At 39.7% G+C, this 27,947-nt stretch overlaps 1 protein-coding gene and 2 long non-coding RNA genes across 4 annotated transcripts; all 3 read right to left on the bottom strand.

The window, feature by feature from the left end:
• Positions 1–5,699: 5,699 nt before the first annotated feature.
• On the bottom strand, positions 5,700–6,804 carry LOC143413519 (uncharacterized). The gene is made up of 2 exons (XR_013094117.1): positions 6,537–6,804; positions 5,700–5,957 (listed from the first exon to the last, which is right to left on the bottom strand). It is a non-coding gene; the product is annotated as an uncharacterized LOC143413519 (long non-coding RNA).
• Positions 6,805–11,855: 5,051 nt separating this feature from the next.
• Positions 11,856–13,063, bottom strand: LOC112430447 (uncharacterized). The gene is made up of 3 exons (XR_013094116.1): positions 12,921–13,063; positions 12,779–12,845; positions 11,856–12,254 (listed from the first exon to the last, which is right to left on the bottom strand). It is a non-coding gene; the product is annotated as an uncharacterized LOC112430447 (long non-coding RNA).
• A 2,239-nt stretch (positions 13,064–15,302) lies between these two features.
• On the bottom strand, positions 15,303–27,169 carry LOC112436407 (uncharacterized). 2 transcript variants are annotated; one of them, XM_024805965.2, is made up of 3 exons: positions 27,123–27,169; positions 22,185–22,292; positions 15,303–19,687 (listed from the first exon to the last, which is right to left on the bottom strand). In XM_024805965.2, the coding sequence occupies exons 2-3, from the start codon at positions 22,282–22,284 to the stop codon at positions 15,978–15,980; spliced, it is 3,810 nt and encodes a 1,269-aa protein (XP_024661733.2). In that variant the 5' UTR covers positions 22,285–22,292; positions 27,123–27,169; the 3' UTR covers positions 15,303–15,977. The 2 variants fall into 2 exon arrangements, with proteins under 2 accessions (XP_024661733.2, XP_076732762.1); XM_076876647.1 differs by lacking the exon at positions 27,123–27,169 and adding an exon at positions 26,471–26,741.
• Positions 27,170–27,947: the final 778 nt, after the last annotated feature.

Below are 27,947 nucleotides of genomic sequence, written 5' to 3'. Positions count from 1 at the left end.
GGCTTATGAGTACTACTTATTAAAAAATTTAAGTGAATGCATATATTTGAGCCTGTATAAAATCCAAAATAAATTAATTGTGATTCAATTTCTTTTTCTTCCTTTTAAAAAATATGTATACTATATCATTCCACCTTGGAAAAACAACATTTCAAAGATAATTAAAAGCAAACTATTGGCAAACATTCATGGCCCTGATGGGTGAAAGTAAACTTCTGAGCCATAGTGTTCGAACAGTTTGAGCCTCTTCAAGCTTTCTTAGTACAGAGTGTTAGAGTTGATTCTTTAAAGATTGTCATTTGTGCTAATATATATATAACCATTGCTTGTATGTGTTTTGATAAAATGTTTCTTCCATATTAGGTTGCGTACTTAAGATGTAGGAAGCTGTCTTGTCGCTATAGGTTTCCATTGTACATTTAGAAACCACAAGCTTCTGGTTTTATAAGTTTAGCAGGACTGCTCACTTCTGCTTTTGTACATGTTGGTTCGCTGAAAGGTCACGCCATAAATGGAGTGACTGAAGATGTCGTTAAAAGGTCGAGCCATATATGGTGTCACAGGAAATAACACACACACACACAAATACTGACTTGCTGAGATATTTGTGTAACTGCTTATTGTCAATAAAAGAGATGACAAGGGAGGTCAGGTTCGGAGTTGGCTGAGAACCTAGTTAGTGCTCCTGGGACACAAGCTTTTCAGAAGCTAGAAAATTTGTTTTCTAGCACAGGCAACTGTGGTTAGCACACCAAAAGGTCCAGAGTTCGACTCCATCACCTGGCCAGGCCTTTCTGCATGGAGTTGGCATGTTCTCCGCGTGTTAGGCGTTACTAATCACTTTGTTTGATTTCTGACTTCTAATGTGTTCATACACCTAGTCACTGATTAAAACAGCAGAAAAAAAACCAAGCCATTTAAGTTAGCAGGAATCACGTGTTCTGATTCTTTTTTTGTAGTTAAACTCTTGCTGCTGTTGCTGCTGCTGACTGTATTCACACCGGCATGTGGCTTTAGCTTGTTTCCTGCTGTCTTCTTATAGGCATCTCTATTACAGCCTACTGCAGTAACATACTGACTGTGGATTGAAGCCTCATATTTCTGCACTTTCAAAAACTGAAAAGATGCGATCAGTGTTTTACTTGTGCTTTGTTTTTTTAGTGTTTTTTTTTTCGTATTCTCCCCATTCCCCCTTTTTTTGGTCTTTCATTCCCCCATTTCTTTTCCTCCTTAATCTTCTCTTTATTACTTCTCCTCCACCTGAGAGGAATGAGAGGGGGGGGCCTTGCAGCGACCAGCAGTTTGTCTCTGTCAGTCAGTGTCAGTGTTTTAACTTGTTTTATTTCATTTTTAAGTTATGCTTTTTATTTTTTGAGCCTAAGGAAATCCTAAAGCTTTGGCTTGTGCTTTGTGGAACTCTCTTTTTAATGAAGATAGGTTTTTTAATTTCGCATGGTTTTATTTTCAATCCTGACGGTTGTTTGGAGTCATTGCTACTCACAGACAATTACATACTGTAACAGCAGTCTGGCGAGCAAGGAGCGGCTAGCAGGTCCAGCGGGCATGTGGTGTGGAGGTTAGCTCAAAGCCAGTCAGTTAAATTAAACAACAGACCTTTATTCATTGTTAGCAACATAAGACCATACAAGCCAGGTCTCCACGGCTCTACTCTGTCCGTACATACACGTGCGGGGATGGTAAGGTTTCTCCTGAGAACAGAACATGAGCAGCGTGTAATGGCTGCAGCTCTCCTGCTGCCAGCCGTACACATGAACACCAAAAACAACAACAGCACAAGCAGCGCACAGGTTTTAAGCCGGTGAGGCATGATTGTAGATGCCGTGAAGGTGAGTCGATCTCACCTGCAGCGGCATCGCAGACCACAACTCGCCACAATAATAAAGCTTTTTTAAATTTAATTATAAATAAATTATTTCTCCTAATTATGTCCTGGGTTTTAACTATTTAATAATAAAAAATAAAACTTCACAAAAAACACTTAAGGTCATTAAAATTAATTGCGATTTAGCAATTCAATGACGCATCCACCTTATTTATTGAAAAGTATCGGTATCGGTATCGGTGATACTGGCCCATATTTACTTGGTATCAGATCGATACCAAAATATGCAGTATCGCACACCACTAATACTCATACACCCACTAGGAGACTCCCACAACTACTACGATAAGATAAGATAAGATAAGATAAGATGACCTTTATTAGTCCCACAGGTGGGAAATTTGTTTCGTTACAGCAAAAGTGCAAAGTTATGCAGCAGAAATTAGAAGACACTAGAATGGAATAAAATAGAATAATATATACGATAGAATAAAATAGAATACAAATGCTATATACAACTGAGTAAGAAAATACAAAAGTACAACTTTGTCAGAAAAATAATTGCACATATAGTAGTCTTATTGCACATGTGTGTGTTTGATCAGTTGAAGTTTTTGTTGTGGAGTCTGACAGACCTGCGAAATCTCTCCGTCCCACACCGTGGGTGCCGCAGTCCCTGAAGGAGCTGCTCAGTGCTGTCACAGTCTGCTGCATGGGGTGGGAGATGTTGTCCAACAGGGATGACAGCTTAGCCGCCGTTCTCCTGTCACTCACCACCTCCACTGGGTCCAGAGGGCATCCTAGAACAGAGCTGGCCCTTCTGATCAGCCTGTTCAGTCTCTTCCTGTCCCCAGCAGAGATGTTGCCGCCCCAGCAGACCACACCATAAAAGATGGCTGAGGCCACCACAGTGTCATAGAAGGTCTTCAGGAGTGGGCCCTCCACTCCAAAAGACCTGAGTCTCTGCAGCAGGTACAGCCTGCTCTGCCCTTTCCTGTAGAGGGCGTCTGAGTTATGAGTCCAGTCCAGTTTGTTGTTCAGATGAACACCAAGGTACCTGTAGCTGTCCACAGCCTCAATGTCCATACCTCGAATGTCCAGTGGTTGCAGTGGAGGATGTTTGTGCCTAGGGCAACCCCCCCTAGTGGTGCTATAACACAATAAGGGTTGTTACAATACTCACAGGAGTTTCTTCTGGATCTTCGGTGGAACGGCCCGTCTCTGGATTATTTTCACCCTCCAGTGTTTTCCAGCTCTGGATTATCCAGTAACCACAGGGGCACTTTTGTTTTCAACAGAGTCAAAGCAAGGAAGCGGGGTATGGAGGGAGGTCTACATCAGCGATTGAGGAAGCAAATACGATACAATCGTATTCCTTTACCATCAATAATCCTGGCTGATGTGCAGTCTCTGAGGAGTAAATCGGATGAACTGCATTTGAATGTTGCACATTTACGTGACTACAGGGATACATGTCTAATGGCATTCACAGAGACTTGGCTCGGGGATTCTGACCCTGATTCTTCTCTGGAACTAAATGGCTTCGGGTTTCCCATACGTTTGGATCAAGACCCCGGAGCTACCCAGAAATCTCACGGAGGAGGAGTGTGCTTGTATATTAATCAGAATTGGTGTAAAAACGTTACCGTCTGTAAAAAGGTGTGTCTGCCTGACATTGACCTCCTCTCTGTGTCTTTGAGGCCGTTTTATCTGCCGAGGGAATTCCCACAGATCAACGTCACCGTCATTTACATCCATCCTAAAGCGAATCCAAAGAATGCAACTGACACCATCTCCAACGTCATCCACTCACTACAATCCTTCTCTCCTGAGGCCCCTAATATTGTTCTGGGAGACTTTAATCGCTGTGACTTGAAGGAAACATTGGGCAGTTTTTATCAGTATGTGAATTGTCCCACATGCTTCAATAAGACTCTGGATCTATGTTATGGTTCCATAAAAGGTGCGTATACATCTGTGGCTGGCCCCGCCCTCGGATCCTCGGACCACAACACGGTGCATCTTCTGCCAGTTTGTAAAACTGTGCTGAGGAGAGAGAAGGTGAGGAAACACCGCATCAAGGTTTGGAGTGACGACGCCTCTTTAGCCCTGCGGGGCTGCTTTGACTGTACAGACTGGTCGGTGTTTATAGAGTCATGCAGAGACATTAATGAACTGATTGACGTGAACTGTCTGCAGCTATATCTCCTTTTGCAGAGATATGATTATTCCTTTAAAAGTTGTGCATTTTTTCCCTAATAAAAAACCATGGTCTTCAAAAGCTCTTATGAGGCTGATTCATTAAAGGAAAAAAGCTTTTATTGAAGGGAATATCTTGAAAGTTAGAGAAATTAGGAAGTAAATCAGATCAGAAATTAAAAAAGCCAAAATAAAATACAAGGATAAGGTAGAGGCAAAGATGGGTAAAAATAACTTTAAGTAATTTTAGGCCTGTCGCTTTAACATCTTTAGTGATGAAGCCCTTTGAAAAACTTATCAGGAAGGAGATCCTGCAGCAAATAGAAAAGCTAATCGACCCACTACAATTTGAATACAGGCTTTGTAGAGGTGTTGATGATGCAGTGGTCACTCTGTTGGATTTCCTGTATTGCCATCTTGATGGCGCCAAAGCTCATGCTCGGCTCGTATTTATTGATTTCTCTTCAGCTTTTAATACTATCCAGCCACATCTTTTAGCTGATAAACTTCTTCTTCTCGTTGGTTGGATTTTAGACTTTTTAACTGACAGATCTCTGTGTGTGAGAGTAAACGGCTGTTTTTCCAAACAGCTGAACTCTTCTACTGGCTCACCACAAGGTTGTTGTCTCTCTCTTCTACTGTATATTTTTTACACTAATGACTGTCGCAGTACACAGGCCAACAGGCATTTAATTAAATATACAGATGACACAGTCATTGTAAGCCTCCTTCATGGTGAAGAGGATTCCCATGGGCCTGTTGTAGATGAGTTTGTTTCATGGTGTGATCAGTCTTTCTTAATGATCAGCACCTTGAAAACCAAGGACATGGTTATTGACAGAGACAGAAGGAGCAACTGGGGTCAAAAGCCACCTCAGAACGGACAAAACACAGAAGAAGATGCAGGTTTCACCTGCAGCGAGCATGGACACTGGAGAAAGGACTGCCCCGATTGGGGCCAGAACCAGGATGGAAAGAAATTTGAGCAGCTGCAGCAGCAATGGTCGCAAACAGTGTGAAGGAGGAGAGCAGGACCCCAGAACAGGAAAGTGATGAACACACACACACATCTACACACACACTGACTCAGCATGACGTAATATACACATTTTCTATGATTGAGATTTAATTCCTGGAGGAACAAAATTCCAAAACAATATTGTTCCCTGAGGAAGAATGAAAATTTTCCTGTGAGTTTTCTGTTGATTTTTCTTAGCACTAGGTTTATTTTATCAGTGAGGTTTGGGTTGTTTTCTTTCTCTAAGAGAGAAAGAGACAGTTTTATGTTTGGACATATTCTGGAACTGGCCCTAGTACACAGCAAATCCAGCATGTCCAAATTAACACTGTCAGATTTGATTTCAACACTATTAAAGTGTCTATATGGGTCCACACCAGAGAGTGTTAATTTAACTCTTTTTGGAGAGTTGGTACGTTAACTCTGATTTAGTGTTAAACACCAAATCTGTCTGGAGTTGATAATTTAACACTTACTAATGCTAACTAGGTGTTAAGAGTTTATATATTAACTCTCAAAGAGTATTTTAGTTTAACTACGTAAGAGTTATCTTCTAATTCATTCTAAAAAGCGGGAATTTTACTGTTCTGAACTTCTAGAAATTTCTTTTGGAAATAAACATTTACTAAAAAGATGCAATGGTTTTTGAAAAACATTTATTCTGAACTGTGCACCACAATTTCAAAACATTTTCTGAAAGATGTAACAGTGTACATGTTCTCACTTTCATTAGAATTGTGTTTATCAAAAGGTCTGACATAGGTGAGCTGGTAAATGCAAATAACAGCATTCTCATCACTTATTTCTTCAATACAATATGCATGTCCTTCATTCATCACTTTGTGGAACTTCAACGCACTTCTGCTCTCCCCCATATTCCATCTTCACAAGCATATCCTATGTGGAGATTGAATAAAAAATAGTTGACACTAATTAATGGCACAAATAATCCAGTAATCAATTGCAGCACAGTAAAAAAAAAAGGAATCCTCTTTGAGCCATTACTTGTGTAAAGTATTTTCCCAAAAGACAAGGACACAGGCAACAGGTAATACTGAACTAAATGTAAAACCTCAACCTTTTTCATTTTTACCTAAACCGTGTGCACAAAACTCTGGAGGGATCTATGCTAACGTAGAATCCAGTCAGGACGTCTGCTACTGCTGCTTGCTCGTTTTTTTTTATGGGCGATCGTTTTCAGGCTTCAAGTAGCACCATTATACCAACATTTCACATTCTAGACATTGTTTTAGGTGTATTTGACCAAAAGTTTGACTGAAAATTCACATGCAAGCTTTTTTCAAGGCTGTGGTATTTGCCCGCAAACAATACCTTTCAGCTAGCTAAAACAGAATATTATGCTATCACCGAGCAACATGGCTAATGCCTTTCACACAGCTTTGTCTCAACTCCAAAGAGCCACAGAAGTAAAAGCTAATAGAAATAATTGAAACAACCTTTGAACAAATGACTTACCAAGCATGGCAAACAACTCAAATATGTAGAGCAAAATGTTCTGAAACGGCTTCACTTCAGCTTCGATTGGAGCCGTGCTGGGGGCGGAGTCTGTGAATTTACTCTATTGGTGTCATAGCCCCTGTAGGAGTTCAGAGTTAAGAGGTCAAGAGTTAATGTTTCCATTGTAACACCTCCAGATTTGACAGAGAAACACTCATTTTTAACACTCGATTTTAACTACTATCATTTTACACCTCAGAGTTACATTAAAAGAATGTGACTCTGCTTAGAGTAAAATTAACTCTACTTTTGCAAGAAGACTACTAACACCAAAACATTTAACACTTTTGAATTTGCTGTGTTATTTTATTGTTTTATTGTTTACTTTTGTTTTGCTTTTGTTACAGTGCACTGAGATGAGAAATCTGAGAGGTGTGATCCACCGGTGGTGATATTTTATGAGTTCATGATTTAAGAATCAGCTCTCGTTTATCCAGGCCTGGAATATTGAAATTTAATGTGCTATGAACTATTCTTACTGGAAACAGTCACAAAGTGTGCTTCTCCACGATTGTAATGGTCTTTGGAGAAATTCACTTATATGATGGGACACTGACCACATGAGATGGTAAGTCCTGAGTCTAACAGGATTGCAGCGAGTCAATCCAGTCAGAAATCATAAAGAATTGTTTTCCTTTTAAAAATCTGACGTGATCTTGCTGTTGAGGGAGACTGGACTAGGTTGCACGTGGGACTCCATTATCAGCAATATCTGGTATGGATGTGTGTGAATGAATGCGTGTGACTGGACTGTGATGCACTGACCACGTAGACTAAAGTTTTGACTGACTTGATACTGAGACAAAGACTGCACCAACTTTAGGATTAGTAAATGTTGACAAACAGCCGGTAAGAAAAGGGTGGATGCTTTACTTTGTTCTGTTTTTTTGCAGGAGCAGGAGGACAAGAGAGACTGGAGGGGGAGACTGTAGCTTCACACGAGAGTGTGGAACTGCAGACTTAACCCTTTGGCTGCTAATTTTGAGTTACTGATTTTTGCATGAAGAAAACTGTGTTTTATTGGCTGTGTTTTGATTAGAGTATCACATTGCATGGTTGGGAAATGCAAAGGAGGGGACTGCCACTCTCAGTGTGGAGGTTTCTAAAAAATACGAAAGTGTAAATGTCGTAGTTTTTCAGAAAAAGGAGGGAGATTGGACAACATGGAAAATGGACAAGAAAATCAGCGGAAAATCAAAATCAGCATACTTATACAGCCGCATATCACCTATGGCACTTAAGTAATCAACATGGCTGAAGGAATGACAGGGAAATATCAACAACATGACTGCAAAAGAAGCTGTTATGGACATCAGATTGACATCAGATCTATAAACTGAGCCACTGGTACAGCCAGATCTTGGTTAATTAGAGCCTTGAAGGAAACATCTTACAATCTGCCTTAGCTCAGGTGGCAGAAATTTTGTCTCTCACCAAAGGCAATACAACTTTCAGGAGGAGGAAGGAGTAAAACATCTATACAGACTCAGCAGACCTGACAAATGAATGTGCTAACAGAGGAGTCATTACCATCATTTGACAGAAGATGACATTAAAACAAAGAGGCAGGAGCCTACAAGATCAGTGAGCGGATGGAGAAACAAACAACACAGAATAGTGGACGTACATGGTGAGAGATCAAGTTGCCCCAACAAAACTTGGTCAACTATTGTTAAAACCACCACATGGTCCTTCACATGAGAGCAGAAACAGACTCAGAAGAACATGGAAGGCCTGTAAGTGACACCCACACATGCAAGAGATGGTGGAAAACTGTGTGGGAACGCAACACCTGTAATGAATATGACCCAAAGCAGCTGTACCAGTGTTTAAACAGGGAAGTTTTGGGGACATGAAAATGGATTCTACAGACACGTGGAGCTGACAAAAAGACACCAAAGAACATGGAAATCTTCTTGTGATGGTGGACAGATTCACCAACTACGAAGAAGCAACACCCTGGAAAGAAAAGACGCAAACCCAGTCATAAAATGGCTGTGAAATGAACTGATACCAAGACATGAAGTACCGAGAACGGTTAAAAATCAGACAAGAGATTCAACTGTAACAACGAACATCTGAAAGAACTGGAGAACAAGTTCTGACATGATTAATCACTGGAACATCTTACCAGTCAGCATCGCAGGCCATTGTAAAAGGCCAATTAAATATTTTACAGGAAAATCGCCAAAACCAAAACAATAACAAAGGGTATGGTATGATTTGTCACGTCCAAAATAGAGCTGTGTAATGATAAACCCTGGTCCTATAGCACCCACTTGGCCACACCACCAGTTTTTCATGACCAAAGTAGGGTAATTACAAATGTTCGAGGGAGGAATATCACTGAAAAGTGGGAAAGGTAAGCCCTGATGGGTGTGATAACACCATAAATGTCACTTATGGTCAAATTCTTAAACTGTGACACCAAGCATAAAATTTAGAGACAGAGAGAGAGTTCTAGATAAACATAATTTAGCAAACCCCGTAGGGATTGAGGGTGAGAATCTATACTATTTTGAAATAACACTAAATATAATGTTGACCATGTTGATTATGTTTATTCCGATGTGCAGAGATTGGCTAATGTGACCAGGGAATGTAATACACAGGACTGTCAGAACAGTCGGCGTTAAAGTCACCTTTCACAGTCCAGACTAGGATGGCGTTGGACATCCTCAGGATTGAAAAGGGTTGGTGTGATCAAGGTGTGGTTTGGCTAGTTGTATGTATATTTCAAAATCATACAGCTCTGGATGGGCCAGTTACCAGGGCATGGAAGGATGACAGACATTATCAAATGAGGAGAAGGAATTTTCTGGGATTGAAGATCCTCTGGATGAGTGGTTGACTGATGCATGCAGAAAATAAAAGCTATTATTTTATCATTGACTGGTAACTGAGAATTGGCCATATTCACAGCTGTACTGACTTGTTGTGTCTGTTTCATGTTAAATTAATCTACGTGTATTTGTTGATGAGTAGTGATGGGTCAGTCGTGAACGAAATGGCTCTTAGAGCTGGATCTTTGACGTGAACGACGCGAGCCGGCTCCTTATTGCCAGGCGTGGGTTTTTTTTTCTTTCTCTCACCCTCTCTCTCTCTCTCTCTCTCGCACGTTTTTTCCGCTTCACGCTGGGAAGAGGGGGGGGAGTATGGGCTCAAAATGTGGTCATAAATATTTTGTACTTGTAAATCAGGATTTGTATGTGTAAAAAGAATTTGTGTGTGTGCAAAAAAGATTTGTGTGTGGACTTAGCCAAAAAAAAAACAAAACCCTTTTGGGAACGCAGGCATCTGTTCAAAGCAAATGGATTTAATTTTAACAAGTCAGGGGTGAAACTGTTCACCTCCAACTTGTTTTATTCCATATGTCATCCATCTGTGCTTGGTGCCAAGGCTGAGATAAACGAGGAGTTATCTCATAAAGAGGAACAAACAGTACTCCAAGAACAGACAAAGCCCAGCAGAAACCTTGAGGAGGAGCTCCATCTGCCCCCACCCGGGAAGAGCCTCATAAAGGAGAGACATCCATGGCATCTGAGGAAGAGCCTCATAAAGGAGAGACATCTGAGGCAAGAAGAGGGGTCCCTATTTGCCTCCAACTCTCTCAACAACACCAACGACCAGGACCAGGGACCACGATCTTCCCCAGTCCCCCAAACCCCTGACAGGCCATCACCCTCCTCCCCCTCCCTTTCTCCCTCCTCCCCACACCTGAAATTCACTGAGGAGATGATGGAGCGGGTCAATGCTGGGCTCAGATCTGCCCAATCCCTTTTTGTCCCCCATAAACCCGCCACCAGAGCGGCCAAAGGTTCGCCATCGAGCCCCACCCTCAACAGAGCAATCGAAGTCACATTGCCCAGCCTCGCCCCCCTTAGTTCCTCCTTACCACCTTCATGCCCTGTCTCCGAAGTCTGATATGTGATATGTGAAGGGTCCGGGCTGTGAGGATTATGGCAGTGGTGACTTTTCCCAGGAGAAGCTGGGACCCTGTTTACTAGAAGGTTTTAAAATTTCTGTACTTTTAGGTGACAGAAGGAGACATGTGGCCTGGTCAAAACACAGAGAGCTGCACTCTAAAAGATCTTTAAACATAGTAAACATACCTTGTGTGCCACAGACTGCTGCCAAACACGAGGGGGCAAATAATACCTCTAAAACACTTAAGTTGGCTTTATTAAACATTAGATCTCTAGCTGGGAAAACATTTTTAATTAATGATTTAATCACTGAGCACAGCCTTGATTTTATGTTTTTAACTGAAACTTGGTTGGACCAAAGTAACAGTGGAGCTGTTCTCATCGAGACGACCCCTCCTAACTACAGTTTTATCAGTGAGGCCAGGGTGAGCAGGAGAGGAGGAGGGGTTGCTGTCTTATTTAATGAATCATTTCAATGTAAGCAGCTATCTCCTGGAAGTTTTCAGTCTTTTGAATATGTGGCTTTACAGCTGAAGGCCCCATCCAAAGTTGTGTTTCTTAATGTTTACAGGCCTCCCAAATACTGCACAGACTTTTTTAATGACCTCAGTGAACTGCTGTCTGTGATCTGTGTTGATTTTGACTGTGTAATTATTGTTGGGGATTCTAACATCCATGTGGACAACCCTCAGGACAAAGGGACTAAAGACCTGAGTAACACTCTGGGCAACTTTGGGCTGACTCAGCATGTAACAGAGGCCACACATAATAGAGGACACACTCTTGACCTACTGATCTCCAAAGGCCTGAGCATTTCAAAGGTTACTGTGTCTGATGTGGGCCTGTCTGATCATTACTGTGTTTTCTTTGAAAGTAAAATCTCAGCCCACATAAATATATCAACAACAGTGATCACAAAACGGTGTATAACTGAACACAGTAGTCAGATCTTTAACCAGGTCTTCCCATTAACACCTGACCTGTCCGGAGGGTCAGTCAATGAGCTCATCAATAGCTTCAATGCTAACATGTTAAATGTAATGGATACAATTGGTCCCATTAAGGTGAAGGTTATCTCTGGAAGGAAAAAGTCTCCATGGAGAAACTCCACACTAGTGAAAAATGAAAAAAGAGAGTGTAGGAAAGCTGAGCGCAGATGGAGAAAAACAAACCTCCAGGTTCATTATGACATCTATAAAGAGAAACTTCACAATTATAATTTACAACTGAGGAATGCAAGGAGGTCCTACTTCTCTGACATCATCACTAAAAACAGCTGTAACACCTGCTTAGTATAGTAGGGTTAAACTTATAGACTAGATTCGAGAGGAGTAAAATAAATTTGAGAGAATTGAGTGTTGAACAGCCGGCAGATTTATTACAATGTTACAGTGGTGCAATAATCCAATGTAAACAGCATAGAAAATTAACAGAAGATCAACAGAGAAGAGCGCTCTTTTGAAAATAACAACAAAATAAAATAAAATAAGTAGTCTCTTTAGACCTGACTCCTGATGAGCAGGATATTGGGAGTTCAATAGTTTCCCAGAGAAACAATCCGTATGAAGTAAGCAGTTTTTGCTCTTGCTTATCTGAAATCCTGCGATTCGAAGTAATTCAGACTGTAGCTCTACTCCTGCATCCAGAACAGCTGGCCACACTGCTTTTGGATTCGCCAAGAGTTTTCACAGGGTCTGGCTCGCCATCCATATCCAGAACCACTTCAGATCCAGGATCACAAAAAACCAGTCTGCACATACAGTACAGAGCAATAAACAAAATAGTTCTTAACAGTTTTTCTAAATAAAATGAGATCTCATAAAGTTTTCAAAATCAAGTACACTGTTGTTTTAACATTGTTCTGTCTCTATGAATTCCATTTGTATTGCTTTACAGCATTACAATCAATTGTATTTAAATACCCCTTTTTAAGGCATATGTAATCACATCATGAAATGTTTGTAACGTAACTAGTTTTAAATAACTTATTTACATGTATTAACCTATAACTGAAATGACAAAGTGCAGAAAAGGCACTGGACAACATTTATGGCTAAAAGAAAAGTGCATCCTGCATTAGTTTTGCACATTTGTGAAGATGCCCAATCAAATAGACAATAAAATAAAATACGACATTCCATTTCACACACGATTCAAGTACTCCGACTGGTTTTAGCTTTTTTTAGACAATACGGAATTCGCACTGTTGCAGTGTTTACCACATGTAAAATTAGCATAAGTTTTCCTGCTAACTTATCATCTCTAGTAACTCACCGGAATTCCCAAGAAACAAATACACGCTCTGCCTGGTTTTGGTCGAGAGTAAAACACATAAAGGCCTCTGAAAAGTACATAACTTTAAGTTAGAGACTGTTGAAAATACTTTATAACACTTATTTTATACCAAAAGACTCACTGTGTAGCTTGTTATTTGCTCTCGGTGTCTTGCTCCGTTTTGCCTAGCTTAATGCAGCAACGTGCTTTTGTTGCATTCACTGAACTACGGAAAATCAAAGTGTGTTCAAGGGGTGTCGGAAATAATATTACCAGGTAAAAACAAGAAAATACTAGTAACCATGTCTATAGGGGTTACACAGCCATAATGCTCGGGTCTTATTTTCTACAGTTGACAGGCTAACAAACCCTCCTGTGTCAGTGGCAGCTGAACTTCATTCGACCATGGCCTGCAATGACTTTGCCAAATTCTTCACAGAAAAAATCCAAAAAATTAGACAAGCAATTGGTACATCAACAGCAGATCCAGGATATGTACTGTGTCCACCGAAAAACTGTTTAAACACCATGAAACAGTTTCACCCTATTAACAGCAAAGACCTGGAGGACATCTTAGGTCAACTGAACTCCTCCTCCTGCTGTTTAGATGTCCTGCCAACAAGTTTTTTCAAAAAGGTCTCAAAGACTTTAGAGTCAGACCTGTTACAGATCGTCAACTTTTCCTTAATGTCAGGTGTGTTTCCAGAATCACTAAAAACTGCTGTAATAAAACCTATACTGAAAAAGGGCAATCTTGACAAGACACAAATGAAAAACTACAGGCCGATCTCAAATCTCCCATTTTTAAGTAAGATCATTGAAAAAGCAGTTTCTCAACAGCTCAATTACTTCTTAAAACAGAATAACTGCTACGATGCCTTCCAGTCAGGTTTTAGACAGAATCACAGCACTGAAACCGCTCTGACCAAAGTGTTTAATGACATATGTCTGAATACAGACAGTGGAAAAATGTCAGTCCTAGTTTTACTGGATCTCAGTGCAGCATTTGATACAGTTGACCACAACATATTACTCAAACGACTGGAGAACTGGACAGGTCTTTCAGGAACTGTACTAAACTGGTTCAAAACATACGTAGAAAACAGGAAATACTTTGTATCAATAGGTAACTTCACATCTGAGCAGACAAGTATCACATGTGGAGTTCCCCAAGGTTCCATCTTGGGACCCCTTCTTTTTAACATCTACATGCTCCCACTGGCACAGATTATAAAGAACAACAAAATAAACTACCACAGCTATGCAGATGACACACAAATATATATCACAATGTCACCAGGAGACCGAGGCCCTGTACAGGCTCTTGGTAAATGCATTGAGGAAATTAATGACTGGTTGTGCCACAATTTTCTCCAACTAAACAAAAACAAAACTGAAGTAATAGTCTTTGGCGCCAAAGAAAAACGATTACAGGTCACCAGAGAACTTCAATCTATACATCTAAAAACCACAAACCAGGCGAGAAATTTGGGTGTAGTGATGGATGCAGACCTAAACTTAGAAAAACACATTAAGACAATAACAAAGTCAGCTTACTATCACCTCAAGAATATTTCAAGGATCAAAGATCTGATGTCTCAACAGGACCTGGAAAAACTAGTCCATGCATTCATCTTTAGTAGGCTTGATTACTGTAACAGCATCTTTACAGGTCTACCTAAAAAATCAGTCAGACAACTACAGCTCATTCAGAACTCTGCTGCTCGAGTCCTCACTAAGACCAAAAAAGTGGACCACATCAGTCCAGCTCTGAGGTCTTTACACTGGCTGCCTGTCCGTCAGAGGATAGACTTTAAAGTTCTGATGCTGGTCTATAAAGCTCTGAATGGTTTAGGACCAAAATACATCAGTGACCTCCTGACCCAGTATGAACCTTCCAGATCCCTCAGGTCATCTGGATCTGGTCTTTTATCAGTTCCCAGAGTCAGAACCAGACACGGAGAAGCTGCATTCAGCTTTTATGCTCCTTATATCTGGAACAAACTCCCAGAAAGCCTCAGATCAGCTGAAACACTCAGTTTATTTAAATCCAGGTTGAAGACTCACCTGTTCTCAGCTGCATTTGAATAAAGCACCAAATCCACACTTTTAAGCTTAAATTTCAAAACTTACATTTAACTACTGATCTTATCTATTTCTGATTTTATCTGTTTTGATTTTATATACTGTTTTGTTTGTTTGTTAATTAGTTTGTTTGTTTGCTTGTTTTAATCAATTTTAAATCATGCTTTTTATTTGTTTTTGTTTCTAATGTCTCTGTAAAGCACTTTGAATCACCTTGTTGTTGAATTGTGCTATACAAATAAACTTGCCTTGCCTTGCCTTGCAACCCTATTTTTCTTCCTTTAATCTGATTGGTCAATGTCATGTCAATCACAAATGTAACAATCCAATCAGAGAACAGATGCGTTTTGCTGTTGAAGGGGCGCTTTTTTGAACTGTAATGTAGAAATGTAATATACAGATATAAAAGATTAGAAATTAAAAACAACTTGAGACAAAATACAGCAGCACATATCCAAAAGGATAATTTATTATCACATCTTAATCATAACATTTGAGCTCACCCGTTTTAATAATCAAATTTAAATGGGATTTTAATTCAGCATTTGTAGAAATATTTCTGATTCACATTGAACATATAAATCACAAAAAATCTATTATAATTTAAAAAGTGACAACATATTTCACGAGTAAATTCTGCTTCAATCCAAACTACCGAATGATGTAAAACTAAGAACAAATCATCCTAATGACAAGAAACTGCCAAATCCCTAATTCAAATTTATTTATCTTTTCGTGTATGTGATTCTAAAGATTCAGTGTGTTAAGTACTATAAGTTTTATTACTACAAGGAGCAGGAAATGTTACTTAGGTTCAGCCTTTAGGGATCTGTCTAGAACCAATGCTACACCTGTCAGAGACTACTAAATCTTTTAGATATGACATGGCATTCACATTAGTTTGGCTTTTGATCTATTAAGTAGCTGTGGAAAAATTACAATGAAAGTCTTTTCACACCCTGAAAATGGAATTTTAAGTCCTGACATCATGATAACTTTAGTTTGACTTGGAAAAAAGCTTCAATTGTAACATATTTATTTAATCCAGGAGTTTTCTTTTAAATCATTTAATGTCCTCTTAATGCTGCTGACATATCTGTAGACCTTCGTAATATTAACCTGAATATCCAAATAAATTTAGAACTTTCTTAACAAAGCCTTTCTTTTCCTTCTTCTCCTTTCTTTCCTCGGATAATTCCTCCTCCGTTTTTGAAAGTTTGTCTCGTCGCGTTACCTTGGAGATAAGATTTGCCCTCTCCTTCATTGCCTCCAAAGATTTGATTCGAGCCTGGTAACCCTCTTTGGCCTCTGATCTTTCTCCCTCAATCATCATGTCAATGTACTCTGGGGTGGTCAGAGGGTTTGGCCTCAGGCTGATCTCTTGCAGTCGAGTTATACACTGAGCTGACTGATCCATGAGGGACACCATCATGTCCTGAAGGTGAACAATCTCTTCTTCCTGCCTCTCAATCAGTTCCTGAACAGTCATCTTTTCTTTATTAGCTGTTTCATACTTGCGTTTCAGCTCTTGCACTGTCTGCTTCTCTTTCACTTGAACATACTCCCAGCTGTATGTCTGATTGAAATGCACACTCCAAATGCATTTTCCAGGACAGACAGTGCACATCCCGTTCATATCCATTGATGCACAGCCACGTTTCTCACTATCTTGTGCTATTGCACATGGGTAGTGACATGTTATTGAACATTTCTGGCAGTTGGTGATGAATGCTCCTTTCTCTGTGATTGGTTTTTGGACTGGTTTAATAACATCCACCTCAATCTCAAAGTTTTCATTTGAAGTTATGACTGCCTCATACTCTTTGATCTTTTCTTTGGTTGTCTTAATTTCTTCAAGCTTTGCTAATCCAGTTCTAACTTGTGGCTGCAAACCTTCGATGGCTGTTTCAAGCTGTTTGCGCTCCTTTAAGACTTCTTTGGTCATTAGCAAGCTTTTGGTTTCCATTTTACCCAAAGCAGTGAAGAACTTCTCCATACTCTTGGCTCCCATCTTCCAAAACATTTCATCAAAGCTGGCATCATCTTCATCAAAATCCTCTTCACAGTCTCTGTTGCATCTGTTGTCTGCAAATAATGCTGAGTTATTGAACTTGAAGTGAACCGGAAGCCCTAACTCATTTTTTGGACACGGGACTGCAGAAACGCTTATTGCCTCAAGAACTGGTGGTTCTTTGCCATCAGCAAAAGTCACCAGCATTTCAATGTTCTCTGCCACATCTTTGCCAAAAATGGAGAGCACCGAGTCAAACACATATCTCTGTGTTGCTGTTAGTCGTGCAAGAGAGGCCTGAGTAACAAAACACACTGCATCAATCTCACTGACTCCGTTAGGAGAGGTGAAAAGCCTGCGGATTTGCTCTGTGATCTCCTTGTCTCTTGCTACTCCTCTTGTATCGCCAAAACCTGGAGTGTCCACAATGGTCATGGAGAACGGGATTTTAAAGCCTTCCTGGTGGTGGATTTCATACACAGTGACTTCAGATGTCTGACTGTGAGCTTGTGAACTGGTTGGATCCTCATCAACTAACTTAAATCTGAAACTGTCGTTCCACTCTACACCAACAATGTAGTTGATCATTCCATTGATGAGAGTAGACTTTCCTGATCCTGTTGCTCCAAGAAGCATTATTGTGCGATTCTGCCTCATGCTTTCTTTGCCAAAGATATACCTCCGACATCCATCTATGTCCATATCGTTTTCTTTCAGGGGCAGTTTGTAAACTGAGGGCAGCTTTGAGTTTGTTTTCTTGCTGATATGTTTTAGGTACTCAGCCAGACGTGCAAATTCACGCTTTGTTGTGCAGACATTAACAATGATGCTTTCCTTGCTTCTTCCATCTACACCACAGTCACATCTGACCCTGACTGCATATTGTGTCTCTGACTGAAGCCCTGAAATGATGGCCTTCTCACCTCCTGAAATTGTTTGAGTCCACTCGAGGTCATTTATTGTTGAGCTGCTATCTGTTTTTGCATATTCCACTATGTAACTCAATATCTGGACATCCTCTCCAAGCTCAACAGGCTTCTCCCAGCTAACTGATATCTCACTTGAATATGGCTGAGCTTGAGGTTTTCCAGGAGGGCTGCAGGGTAAAGTTTTAATGGCATCACTGATTACATTAGCTGGTCCGACACCTGCTGAGGTCACTGCTCTGCATCTGAACACATACTCTGTGTTTGGCTTCAGATCTCTCACTGTGACTTCTTCAGCCTTTGCTTCTGTCTTCTGCTGCCATCCATCCTCTCCACTGACACAGTACTCAACAGAGTAGGAGGTGATGTTCTCCGCTCCAAATCTGGGTGGAGAAATCTTCAGTGTCACACTGTTGTGGTTTATGTCAGCTGCAGTCACAGTTTCAGGCTTTGAAGGAGGCTCAAAGTTCTCACTGACAGCAAATCCACCTTCATAAAGGTAGATGCTGGAACTTTTCTGAGTTTCATTAGTTAACCCCACTGTCAGGAACTTAATGTTCTTGTTTTCCTTGTTGGCCTCTGCAAAATCACTGAAGAGTTTTGCTTCCTTCCTCATATCATCTGCTACTTCTTTTGAAAGGTACCATTGTTCCTTCTCTACATTGTAAGTATGATAAACGTGAACGTCTGTTTTGGTTGTTTCTTTCAGGTAGTTTGATAAAGCTGAGAGGTATGGTTCATCCTTCCCCAGTGAGGTGAAAACAAAACACAGGCCATGCTCTGCACTGAGAAGTTCCTCATGTAGATTATTCTGAGATGGGACAGTCTTGGTGTTTTTCATCATGTTGGTGAAAGACTTTAAGATACTGATTTCTCTTTCTTTACAGTCCATCCACTCAGTCAGGTTTTTGCTGTTGAAAGGTGAAGAATGTCTCTTCTTCAGGATCTCAGCGAGTTCAGCCTCCTCTTCTCCTCCTCCTCTGATTGATGGTAGTCTCTTCGCTAACATCTGCTGAAATCCCAGCTTGAACTCGGAACACATTTCTTTAAAACTTGTCAGTTTTTTGCTAATCTGTGGGAACTGTTGGACAGTGGAAGTTCTCAGTGCATCGTTACACCTTGTTTCCAGTTCACTGAAATCCTCCAGGACGCTCTGTGATTCCTGAACTAATCTTATACTTATCTGACGGACGAGTTTAGCAGCACAAGAATCTAAACTGGTTAAAGGCAACAGCCAGACCTTCATTGGTACAGCCTTTTCGCCATTGGTTCCTAGTAATGTTGGAAGGCTTTTGTAGACTTCTACAGCTTCCTGAAATGTTGTTGGAGGTTTCTGAAGGCAAAAGTCTCCATAGAATCTGCAGGAGAATTTCTCAACACTGTTTTTGTCCTTATCTTCCATTTTCAGGGAACCTTCACCCTCTATGGAAAGCAAGGGGATCTTCTTGATCATCACCTTCAAGCTGCCCTGGATGTCTTGATGAGTTTCCCCTTTAGAAACCTCACGGTCAAACACAAAGAAAGCTTGAGCCCCATAAAGGATACCTGTGACTACATGTGTTGCTATTCCTTGCTCAAAAACATAGGGATGTTTTACGTTGCCTCTTCCAAGGTGATTCATTGACAGTTCCTGGAACTTTGTTGTAGTTTTGTAGTTCAGTGTCACTCTGGCCTGGTATTTGGATGTTTTGTGATCATTGAGATATTTGGCTGATCCTCCAACCTCAACCAGTCCTCCCAAGAAACTTGCCTTCAGGGATGCCTCAACATTTAATGCTGAAGATTTGTCCTCAATTGATTCAGATGCCACTATTTCAGATTCAGTGTTAGGTTGTTCTTGTTCTCGTCTATCTTTTTCCAGGTCATTACAGTCCCACAGTGTCATTCCTGTAAAATATGTTACCATTTATTTTTGGCGAAAATAGATAGAAACAAAAATACAAGTAACAACTGCCTGTCTAAAAAGTCCTCTGCGTTTTATAGTGAAAGCATTATCAGTTAAATTAGTTAAAGGCTTCCACAACATCCCATAAGTGTATGTTTCTAACTCAGAGCCCACTGACATTTTGAATCCAGCCCATAAATTACATTCATTGTCAAAAAAAAATTTAAGTCTGTACATTACATTTAAACTATGATGTTTTACTTTTACATTTTAAAACATTTTCACTAAATTTCACTAAATAGCACCTCTTGCCACTGGAATGCAGATGGTGGCTTAAAATGAGCATCTGTGCACTAAAGTTAATATATTTAACTAAAATTGAACAAAGACAAGTCGTGAAGATAAACTTCAGTGAGCTAAAAAAAAAAAAGGCATTTAAAAAGAAAACTGAACTTGTAAAGCTAGCTAAAATAATAACAGTACAGGAAATATCCTTAGTTTTAAGTATTTGTTAAAGTGTATAATCTTTACTTTTGTAAGTTGCGTGACACATGCTTATGACACTTTGGGTGTCTCCAAGTCTGGTAAACACAGCATATTGTTCACAGACAGCTGGCATTAGTCTAATTTTTTTCCACATTGAACAATTTTCACATCCCTCCCTCTATACATCCATTTTCCAGTTCTACTTATCAGTTCAGTGTTATATGTCTTATCTGTCATAGTACACTGTGCTGGAGGACCAGCACATAGGGACAGACAACCATTCATGCTCACATTTACACATGGGGCCAAATTAGAATCACCAGTTAACCTGACATGCATGCCTCCACTCAAAAAGGGCCCGGCCTGATTTCAAACCAAGTACCCTGAGGCTACAGTGCTAACCACTGAACCACAGTGGTGCACTCATCAGTTTTCACATTTACTGTATTTTGTAACATTCTTGATTTCTTTTTATTAAAACAAATGTGTTTATGTCAAGAACAATATTTATTTCTATTCAGAATTGATGATGGGATTGTGGATTTTAGTTCACGTACCGTGGTAAGTTTGGGAACCCCTGATAATTTTCATGATTTTTCTTCATAAAGCACTGGCTGTTTGGATCAGCAATTCCATGTAAATATATCATATAGCAGATGAACACAATGATATTTGAGAAGTGAAATGAAGTTTATAGGATTTACAGAAAGTGTGCAATAGTTACTTAAACTATAAGCAAAACTTAATATATTAGGAAGATGCATAAATTTGGGCACCCTTGTCATTTATTGATTTGTTTACCTTTAGCACTAATTATTGGTAAACAAAATTTGTTTGGTAAGCTCATTGACCCTTGACCTACATACACAGGTGAATCCAATCATTAGAAACGGTGTTTAAAGTGACCAATTGCAAGTTTTTCTCCTCTTTGCATCTTTGAAGAGTGGCAGCATGGGAGCCTCAAAAAAACAGCTCTCAAATGACCTGAAAACAAAGATTGTTCAACATCATGGTTTAGGGGAGGATACAAAAAGCTATCTCAGAGATTTCAGCTGTCAGTTTCCACTGTGAGGAACATATTGAGGAAATGGAAGACCACAGCACAGCTCTAGTTAAGGCCCAAAGTGGCAGCTCAAGAAAAATCTTAGATATCAGAGGCGAAGGATGGTGAGAACAGCTACAAAGACCAAGAACATCATCTTGTTGCAGATGGTGTCACTGTGCATCGTTTAACTATTCAGCGCACTTTGCACCCCTTGCATAACAAGGGGCGTTATGCATGGCGGAAACTGAACACAGCATTCAAAGAGAAACACAGTAAAATATGGTGGTGGTTCCATCATGCTGTGGGGCTGTGTGGCCAGTGCAGGGACTGGGAACCTTGTTAAAATGAGGGTCGCATGGATTCCAGTCAGTATCAGCAGATTCTTGACAACAATGTTCAAGAATCAGTGACATAGTTGATTTTGCACTGAGGCTGGATATTTCAACAAGACAACGACCCGAAACACTGCTCAAAATCCACTAAGGCTTTCATGCAGAGGAACAAGTACAATGTTCTGGACTGGCCATCTCAGTCCAGACCTGAATATTATTGAAAATATATCGAACCTGACTGAACTGGAGATGTTTTGTAAAGACGAAAGGTCCAAAATACCTTCAACCACAATCCAGACTCTCACTGGAAGCTATAGGAAGCGTTTAGAGGCTGTTATTTCTGCAAAAGGAGGATCTACTAAATATTGATGTAATTTTTCTGTTGGGGTGACCAAATTTATGCACCTGCCTGATTTTGTTTAAACAATTATTGCACACTTTCTGTAAATCCAATAAACTTCATTTCATTTCTCAAATATCATTGTGTTCATCTGCTATATGATATATTTACATGGAATTGCTGATCCAAACAACCAATGCTTTATGAAGAAAAATCATGAAAATGAATTAATTAAAAGTTAATTAATTAGCTTTTGCATACCACTGTATATTGAGTTACTACGCATGAATCCTTACCAGGTATGACTAAATCCTGGCGGCAGTCATACAGCATCCCAAGGCTGAAGGGCCGGCCGAGCGTCGCGACCTCCATCGTTCTGCTAGCTTCAGCATCCATCTCTGTATCTGAGCAGATAATACAAAGTACTGCTTCAACTTCTTTACTCAAGTACAGGCTCTGAAATGTACTCAAAGTAAGAAAGTAAAAGTAGCTCCTTAAAGAACATTTCTACCACCTATTTTTTAGGGGTGCAACGATACACAAAATTCACGGATCGGTTCGGTTCGATACTTTGGTGTCACGGTTCGATATTTTTTCGATACAAAAAAAATGTTCATGCCTTTTTAATTTGTCATTTATTAAAATTATAAATATATATTTTAACTCAAAAGTACAGTTTTTAAATTTAACCCTAACCCTTGTGCGTGTTTTTTATTTTGACAGCGAATGCGCACCTGCGGACCACTTATGTGCACCCCTGGTTATTTAGCTCGTCATATTGCAGCCACAGAAATTATTTTGTCCATGAAACCATAAAGCTGCACTTTCTTTTTGCCTTATAGTCTGATTTGTCATAACTTCTCCGTTTTGCGGTAAGCTTTTCTTTGGCTGTCACTTCTTCACCCTGACCTGCCTTATTTGGCTCAGCAGAACTAAAATATATATCCTGCTGCTTTTACACACGCACTCACATAAGCTCAGCGATTCTCTGCGCGATCAACCTCTCACATGTTTAAGCTTGCTGCGGGAGATTTCACTTGTCATGTTTGCATAGTAAGCTAACGATTGATAAGACGATGTCAGAGGAATTGGTGCACAAATTATCATCACTCACCAATCAGTGCTGTCGCTCTCTATACACAGTTCGCACGATTGCAAAGTGAAAGCAAAAAAACAAGCGCAAATTCAAACGCGATTTCAATATGTCACATATTGGCAGTGGCTCACCGATGCCAATGACATAATTACCCAGCTACATTTCTGAAAGAATGCAAAAGCATTGACATATATTTTTCCTTCCTACAATAGCCCGACGGGCAGGGCAGAGATAGATTTTGGTAGCCCGACTGGAAAAATCGCTAGCCCCAGGACGTCGGGCTAGCGATTTTGCGAGCCCTGTATCTGATTTAGGAATCACTCATCTTTGGAAAAGAGAGTTTATTACAGAGAAATGGCTCTTTCCAAAATAAAAGCTATACTATCCGCTTCTTCTGGGCTATATTCTCAGCAGCATATTAAACATATCAGGTCCCCATAAGGAGAATCATGTGCTAACGGCTGTCTAAATGACTCGGCTAAAGTTAGTAGCATGCTTGTTGTTTTTGTCTTTGCACTAGGATGATGTCGGCGTAAATGTGCAGTCATATTCGTTGTGTTCCCACTAGTGCTTTCAGGTTAATCTCGTTGAAATGACCTTATAACGCCACAACACGGCAAATCTCCGTTAACGAGCTACCCCTGATCGCCCCGTGCATGGGGCTAGACGGCCAACACGTTAACGAGCTAACTGCGCTAACACACTAGCTCCCACCCATGTAATTGAGCATTGCGTGGCACATCCAACATACTGTTTTACTTTAGTCCATGACGCGCTTACCTTCAGGGTCATACGTCACATGAAAACCAAAATAATTCCAAACGCCAGATGTGAATGAGGGTGGGGGAGGTTCAATTTGCCATGTTGCAAGGAGAGCTTAACTTCTGTCTCGCTAGCTTGCCCTGCGCTCTTCCTTCTGACGATGCTGTCTGTCTGGAGCACTCAGTGGATCTGCGCTCGACAGTGCAGCCTAGGCGGAGTAGTCGAACGCAGATTCACTGAGCGCTCAACACAGACAGCATCGTCAGAAGGAATGTTGATAAAATAAATTACAAATGTTGTATTGTTCGATACATATGCATACCGAACCGAAAGCACTGTATCGAACGGTTCAATATCGATACGAATATCGTTGCACCCCTACTATTTTTATACAAAGCCAACTGAACCATGTGCTATATTATTGTCATAAAAAAATAATATTAGTAGATAGCAATACAAACTTTATTTCAGTCTACATTTTATTTCTAAAAAATGCACTCAGCTTGAATCGGTTAAGTAGAACATGAGCAGAGAAAAAGAAGGAAAATAAAACACATCTCTATTTTCTGTTGCCTCCATTGTAGAGGGTTACTTTGCCTCTAAACAGGAATTTGAGTAGCCTAAAATCAGCAGTAGTGGCTCAGCGTGGGGAAAAGAATCATAACTCACAATAATTTCTATTGAGAGCTCCAGTAGATTTCCTTAGTGTGCAGGCTGTGATCAGCTGACCTGCTGCTGTTTGTGGATGTACACAGCTGAATTCAACCAGATGTCAGCAGATGTTTCATGAGTTCTTTTGCCTGATTTCCATCCTTTACACTGACAGTACGCTGTTTATGCTGTTTATTAAACACTCTAAAGTTGAAGGTGGAATTCAGCCAATGGATCTCAGCATCATCAGCTTAAAATCATATGAATCTCTGCTACAGTTGATGTAACCGAACTCTGACCATGAAACCACAGCCACTGTGCACCAGTCACACATTGTAGCAACCTAACCTGTTTATCCTGCACTAACCTGCAGAGGATTTTCATGTAACCTTTAAATAACACAGTTAGTCTGCCCCAGTTTGTTATATGAAATATATATATGTAATATGAAAAAACATAATGTAACTTGTACAGACCCAACATCTGATTTAAACACATAAGGACTTACATGTAAGCTTTACATGTCCAGTTTATCAAACACCACTGAGCAGTCCTTATCTTTAAATCTAAGCTCTCTTCTTCCTCGCCTGTCATGTCTTTCTTATTTTTCTCCATCTCTGACTGAAGTGAGCTCTTTCTTTTCTCTCCCTGTGAAATACAGCAGCTTGACCTTGAGCTGGCAACACACTGTGACACAAACGGCACACAAACAGTTTGTGTGTTTGCTGATGTTTGTTGATCTGATAGAAACGCTGCACTTCAAGTTACCTGCCACAGCGACAAGACGTCACTGCCTTTCGTCTTCAGTAGGGGTAGCTGTGCAGAAGTAACTTAAGCTTGCAGTTGTTCTTGTGTTGTGCCAAAAAGATAAATTAAACAAAAACACCAGCCCACTTTAACACCCCCCACTAACAACCCAATATGGCACACGATTTGGGGTCTTTCATTTCTTTTCATGCAACATCTCCTGGTGATTAATACACATTCACAGGAACACATTCATGTGTTAATGTTTAGGCTTAAATCATCTGATCTTTGAAGGCTTGGAGTAAATCTGTCAAACCAAAATTAATGGGCCTGTTTTGAAAAATTTAGGAGTAAATAGGGAGTAAAAGTAAAAATAACAAAAATTCTACTTAAGTATAGTAACAAAGTAACAAAAAAAAGGTAAATATATGCTATTTTTGAGACAGTATGCAAAATACCAGGGCCATCCAAATGAAACGTTTGAGCGTTTCAGAGGTGAAGCTTTGAGTCTGCATGTGGTCTTTTAGGGATTTTATTGTTTTAAAAATGACCAGATTCTCTACGCTGTGTTCGACTTCCTATTCTCATCATTTGATATTGGTAAGTATTGTGATTCTGATTGATTTGGTTACTGTAAATAAAAGAGACCCAGTGCTGGGCTAGTTATTTATATAACTTATATAAGGTTTATTTTCTGATAAACCTCAGTCAAAACTCAAACACATCATATTGTAAAGGTTACATTAAACATCGGTAACTGTTAGTTATGTTCATGTATTTTCTGACATATTTGATCAAAGAAGAGAAGCAATTTGCATAGGAATTGCAGTTCTTGTCAGTCAGGTCAGAAATATTAAAAATCATTTTCATAATTACTAATGTAGGGTAAACTTTTTACTTTTTCCATTGTCCCAGAAAAAGCTAGTGAGTGAAAATACGACATATTTTATGCTTCCTTAAGCCTAAACTACAAAAACATCCATAATATCCAAAAGTAGTTTATTTTTTCTACAGCTGACACCAGAATATCAGTCATCAAATATAATAAACAGTAATTTGCGTTTTAGTTAGATTTGTACATTTTTATAAGCATTACTCTTAACCAGAAATGTTCAACTATTTGTCTGAATGTCAGACTGTTCCCTGCTGATCCTCCTGCACATTTCTCTTGACTGGCTGATTTCTTTAAACGAAACCATTTCATGACATACGTCAGTCTTTAGTCTTTAGAGTGAAGATCACAATGACTCACGCTGATCCAAGCACAAGGAGCTATTAGTGGTGAACACAAAAATAAACCAATATCTTAAGATTTGAAATGCTCACCTACTTCAAAGTTCCAATGATCAGAGATGATGCTAATGTGCATGTGCAGGACCAAAATGAGAGTTCAGGTTTGTTGCACATGTGAGTTAGATGTCCCTCTGTTCCAACTGTGCTCAGTTCATTCTACGTATAATTATTTGTGACAGAGTAAAAGTGGCAGAACTGACAGCACAGCTAGTGTACGTGATGAACACACTACAGTCATGATGTGGTTCAGTCTAAGTCTAATGAATAAATAATTAGCTTGGCATAAAGAAGATGGAGAATCTTTTAAATACTGCACCATACATAACGTCTGTATAACAAACAAAAACAGATTTAAAAGCAAGTTGTGCTTTAAAATGTAAAATGTAAAATAAATGAATAACTTAAGATACACTTTAGCTTTAAAAAATTATTTTGATATAAAGCTCTCGTGCACATTTCTCTTTTAGATTTAGTCCTTACCTTCATCAAAACCAATGGAAACGTTCAGCAAACACTAAAACGATGCATATTTAAGTAAGAACCAAAACACCAGGTTACACACAGCATTCACCTTTGCCCTGTGACCTTTGTGAAATGACTTAAATGATGACAGAATTTAGCAAAGATCCACAGCAGTGTGTACAGGAGAACATTAAAAAGACGGAGAGAGCATCAGCGTACTTACAGCAGGAATGTTTGAGTGTCCTAGGGAAGGCTGCAGTTTCACACACTATATCCTCTTTCATAGGGACCGCCCCCAGATCTTTAATCAGGTGGCGGGACAGAAAAATCACATGACATGCTGACTGTACAAAGAGAAAAGCAATAATATATTTAAACTTTATGAGCATTATCTGCAAACTGAAGATGCTCAGACAAAACTAAAATGTGAATTTGTAAGTTTCTGGAAAACAACATGGTTTGGGGAGTGGATTCTCTAACTAAGAAACAAAGGTTTACATTATTGAACATTCATGCTGATCAGTTATTTCTCCACAGGTTCAATGTGCCATATGACAACTGCGAAAACAAGATTTATTTCTACGATTGTTATAAAGATGACGGAGGAAAATGAAGCAGTTTCTTTCATTTTCTGTCAAAGCCGACGGTCTTCTAACGAGGGTTTTGTGGTTTTTACTCTTAAGTTCTGTTGTTGGTAAATATCTTCATTTTGTTTCTTAGTTTGCTTGTGGTTTATTTTTTTCACTTTTCCATCTTTCTGCTTCGTTTGTTCTTGAAAATGTAAACTTTTTGTAATTACAGTTCGTTTCCTGAGTTTGTTTTCCTGTCCTCTTGTTCTCTGTGTCGAGTCCACTTTTCTGTTCCTGTATTTTGTGACTTCCTGCTTCATCTTATTAGTATTTTGTCTCTTGTGCTTTCTATTCAGACTGACATCCCTTGCCTTACTTCTCAGTTAGGTTCAGCTGCCCTCCCGGATGCTTCCTCTCCAGTTTTTTCTTCGCTCACAGTTTTGTGCTCCCTTGTTGTGTTTTCTCCTAGAAAAACACAA

Source organism: Maylandia zebra, linkage group LG18 (assembly GCF_041146795.1).
Source record: "Maylandia zebra isolate NMK-2024a linkage group LG18, Mzebra_GT3a, whole genome shotgun sequence".
Classification (NCBI taxonomy): Eukaryota; Metazoa; Chordata; class Actinopteri; order Cichliformes; family Cichlidae; genus Maylandia; species Maylandia zebra.
The sequence above is the reverse complement of the archived record's forward strand: the minus strand, read 5'-3'. Positions and strand labels throughout refer to the sequence as shown.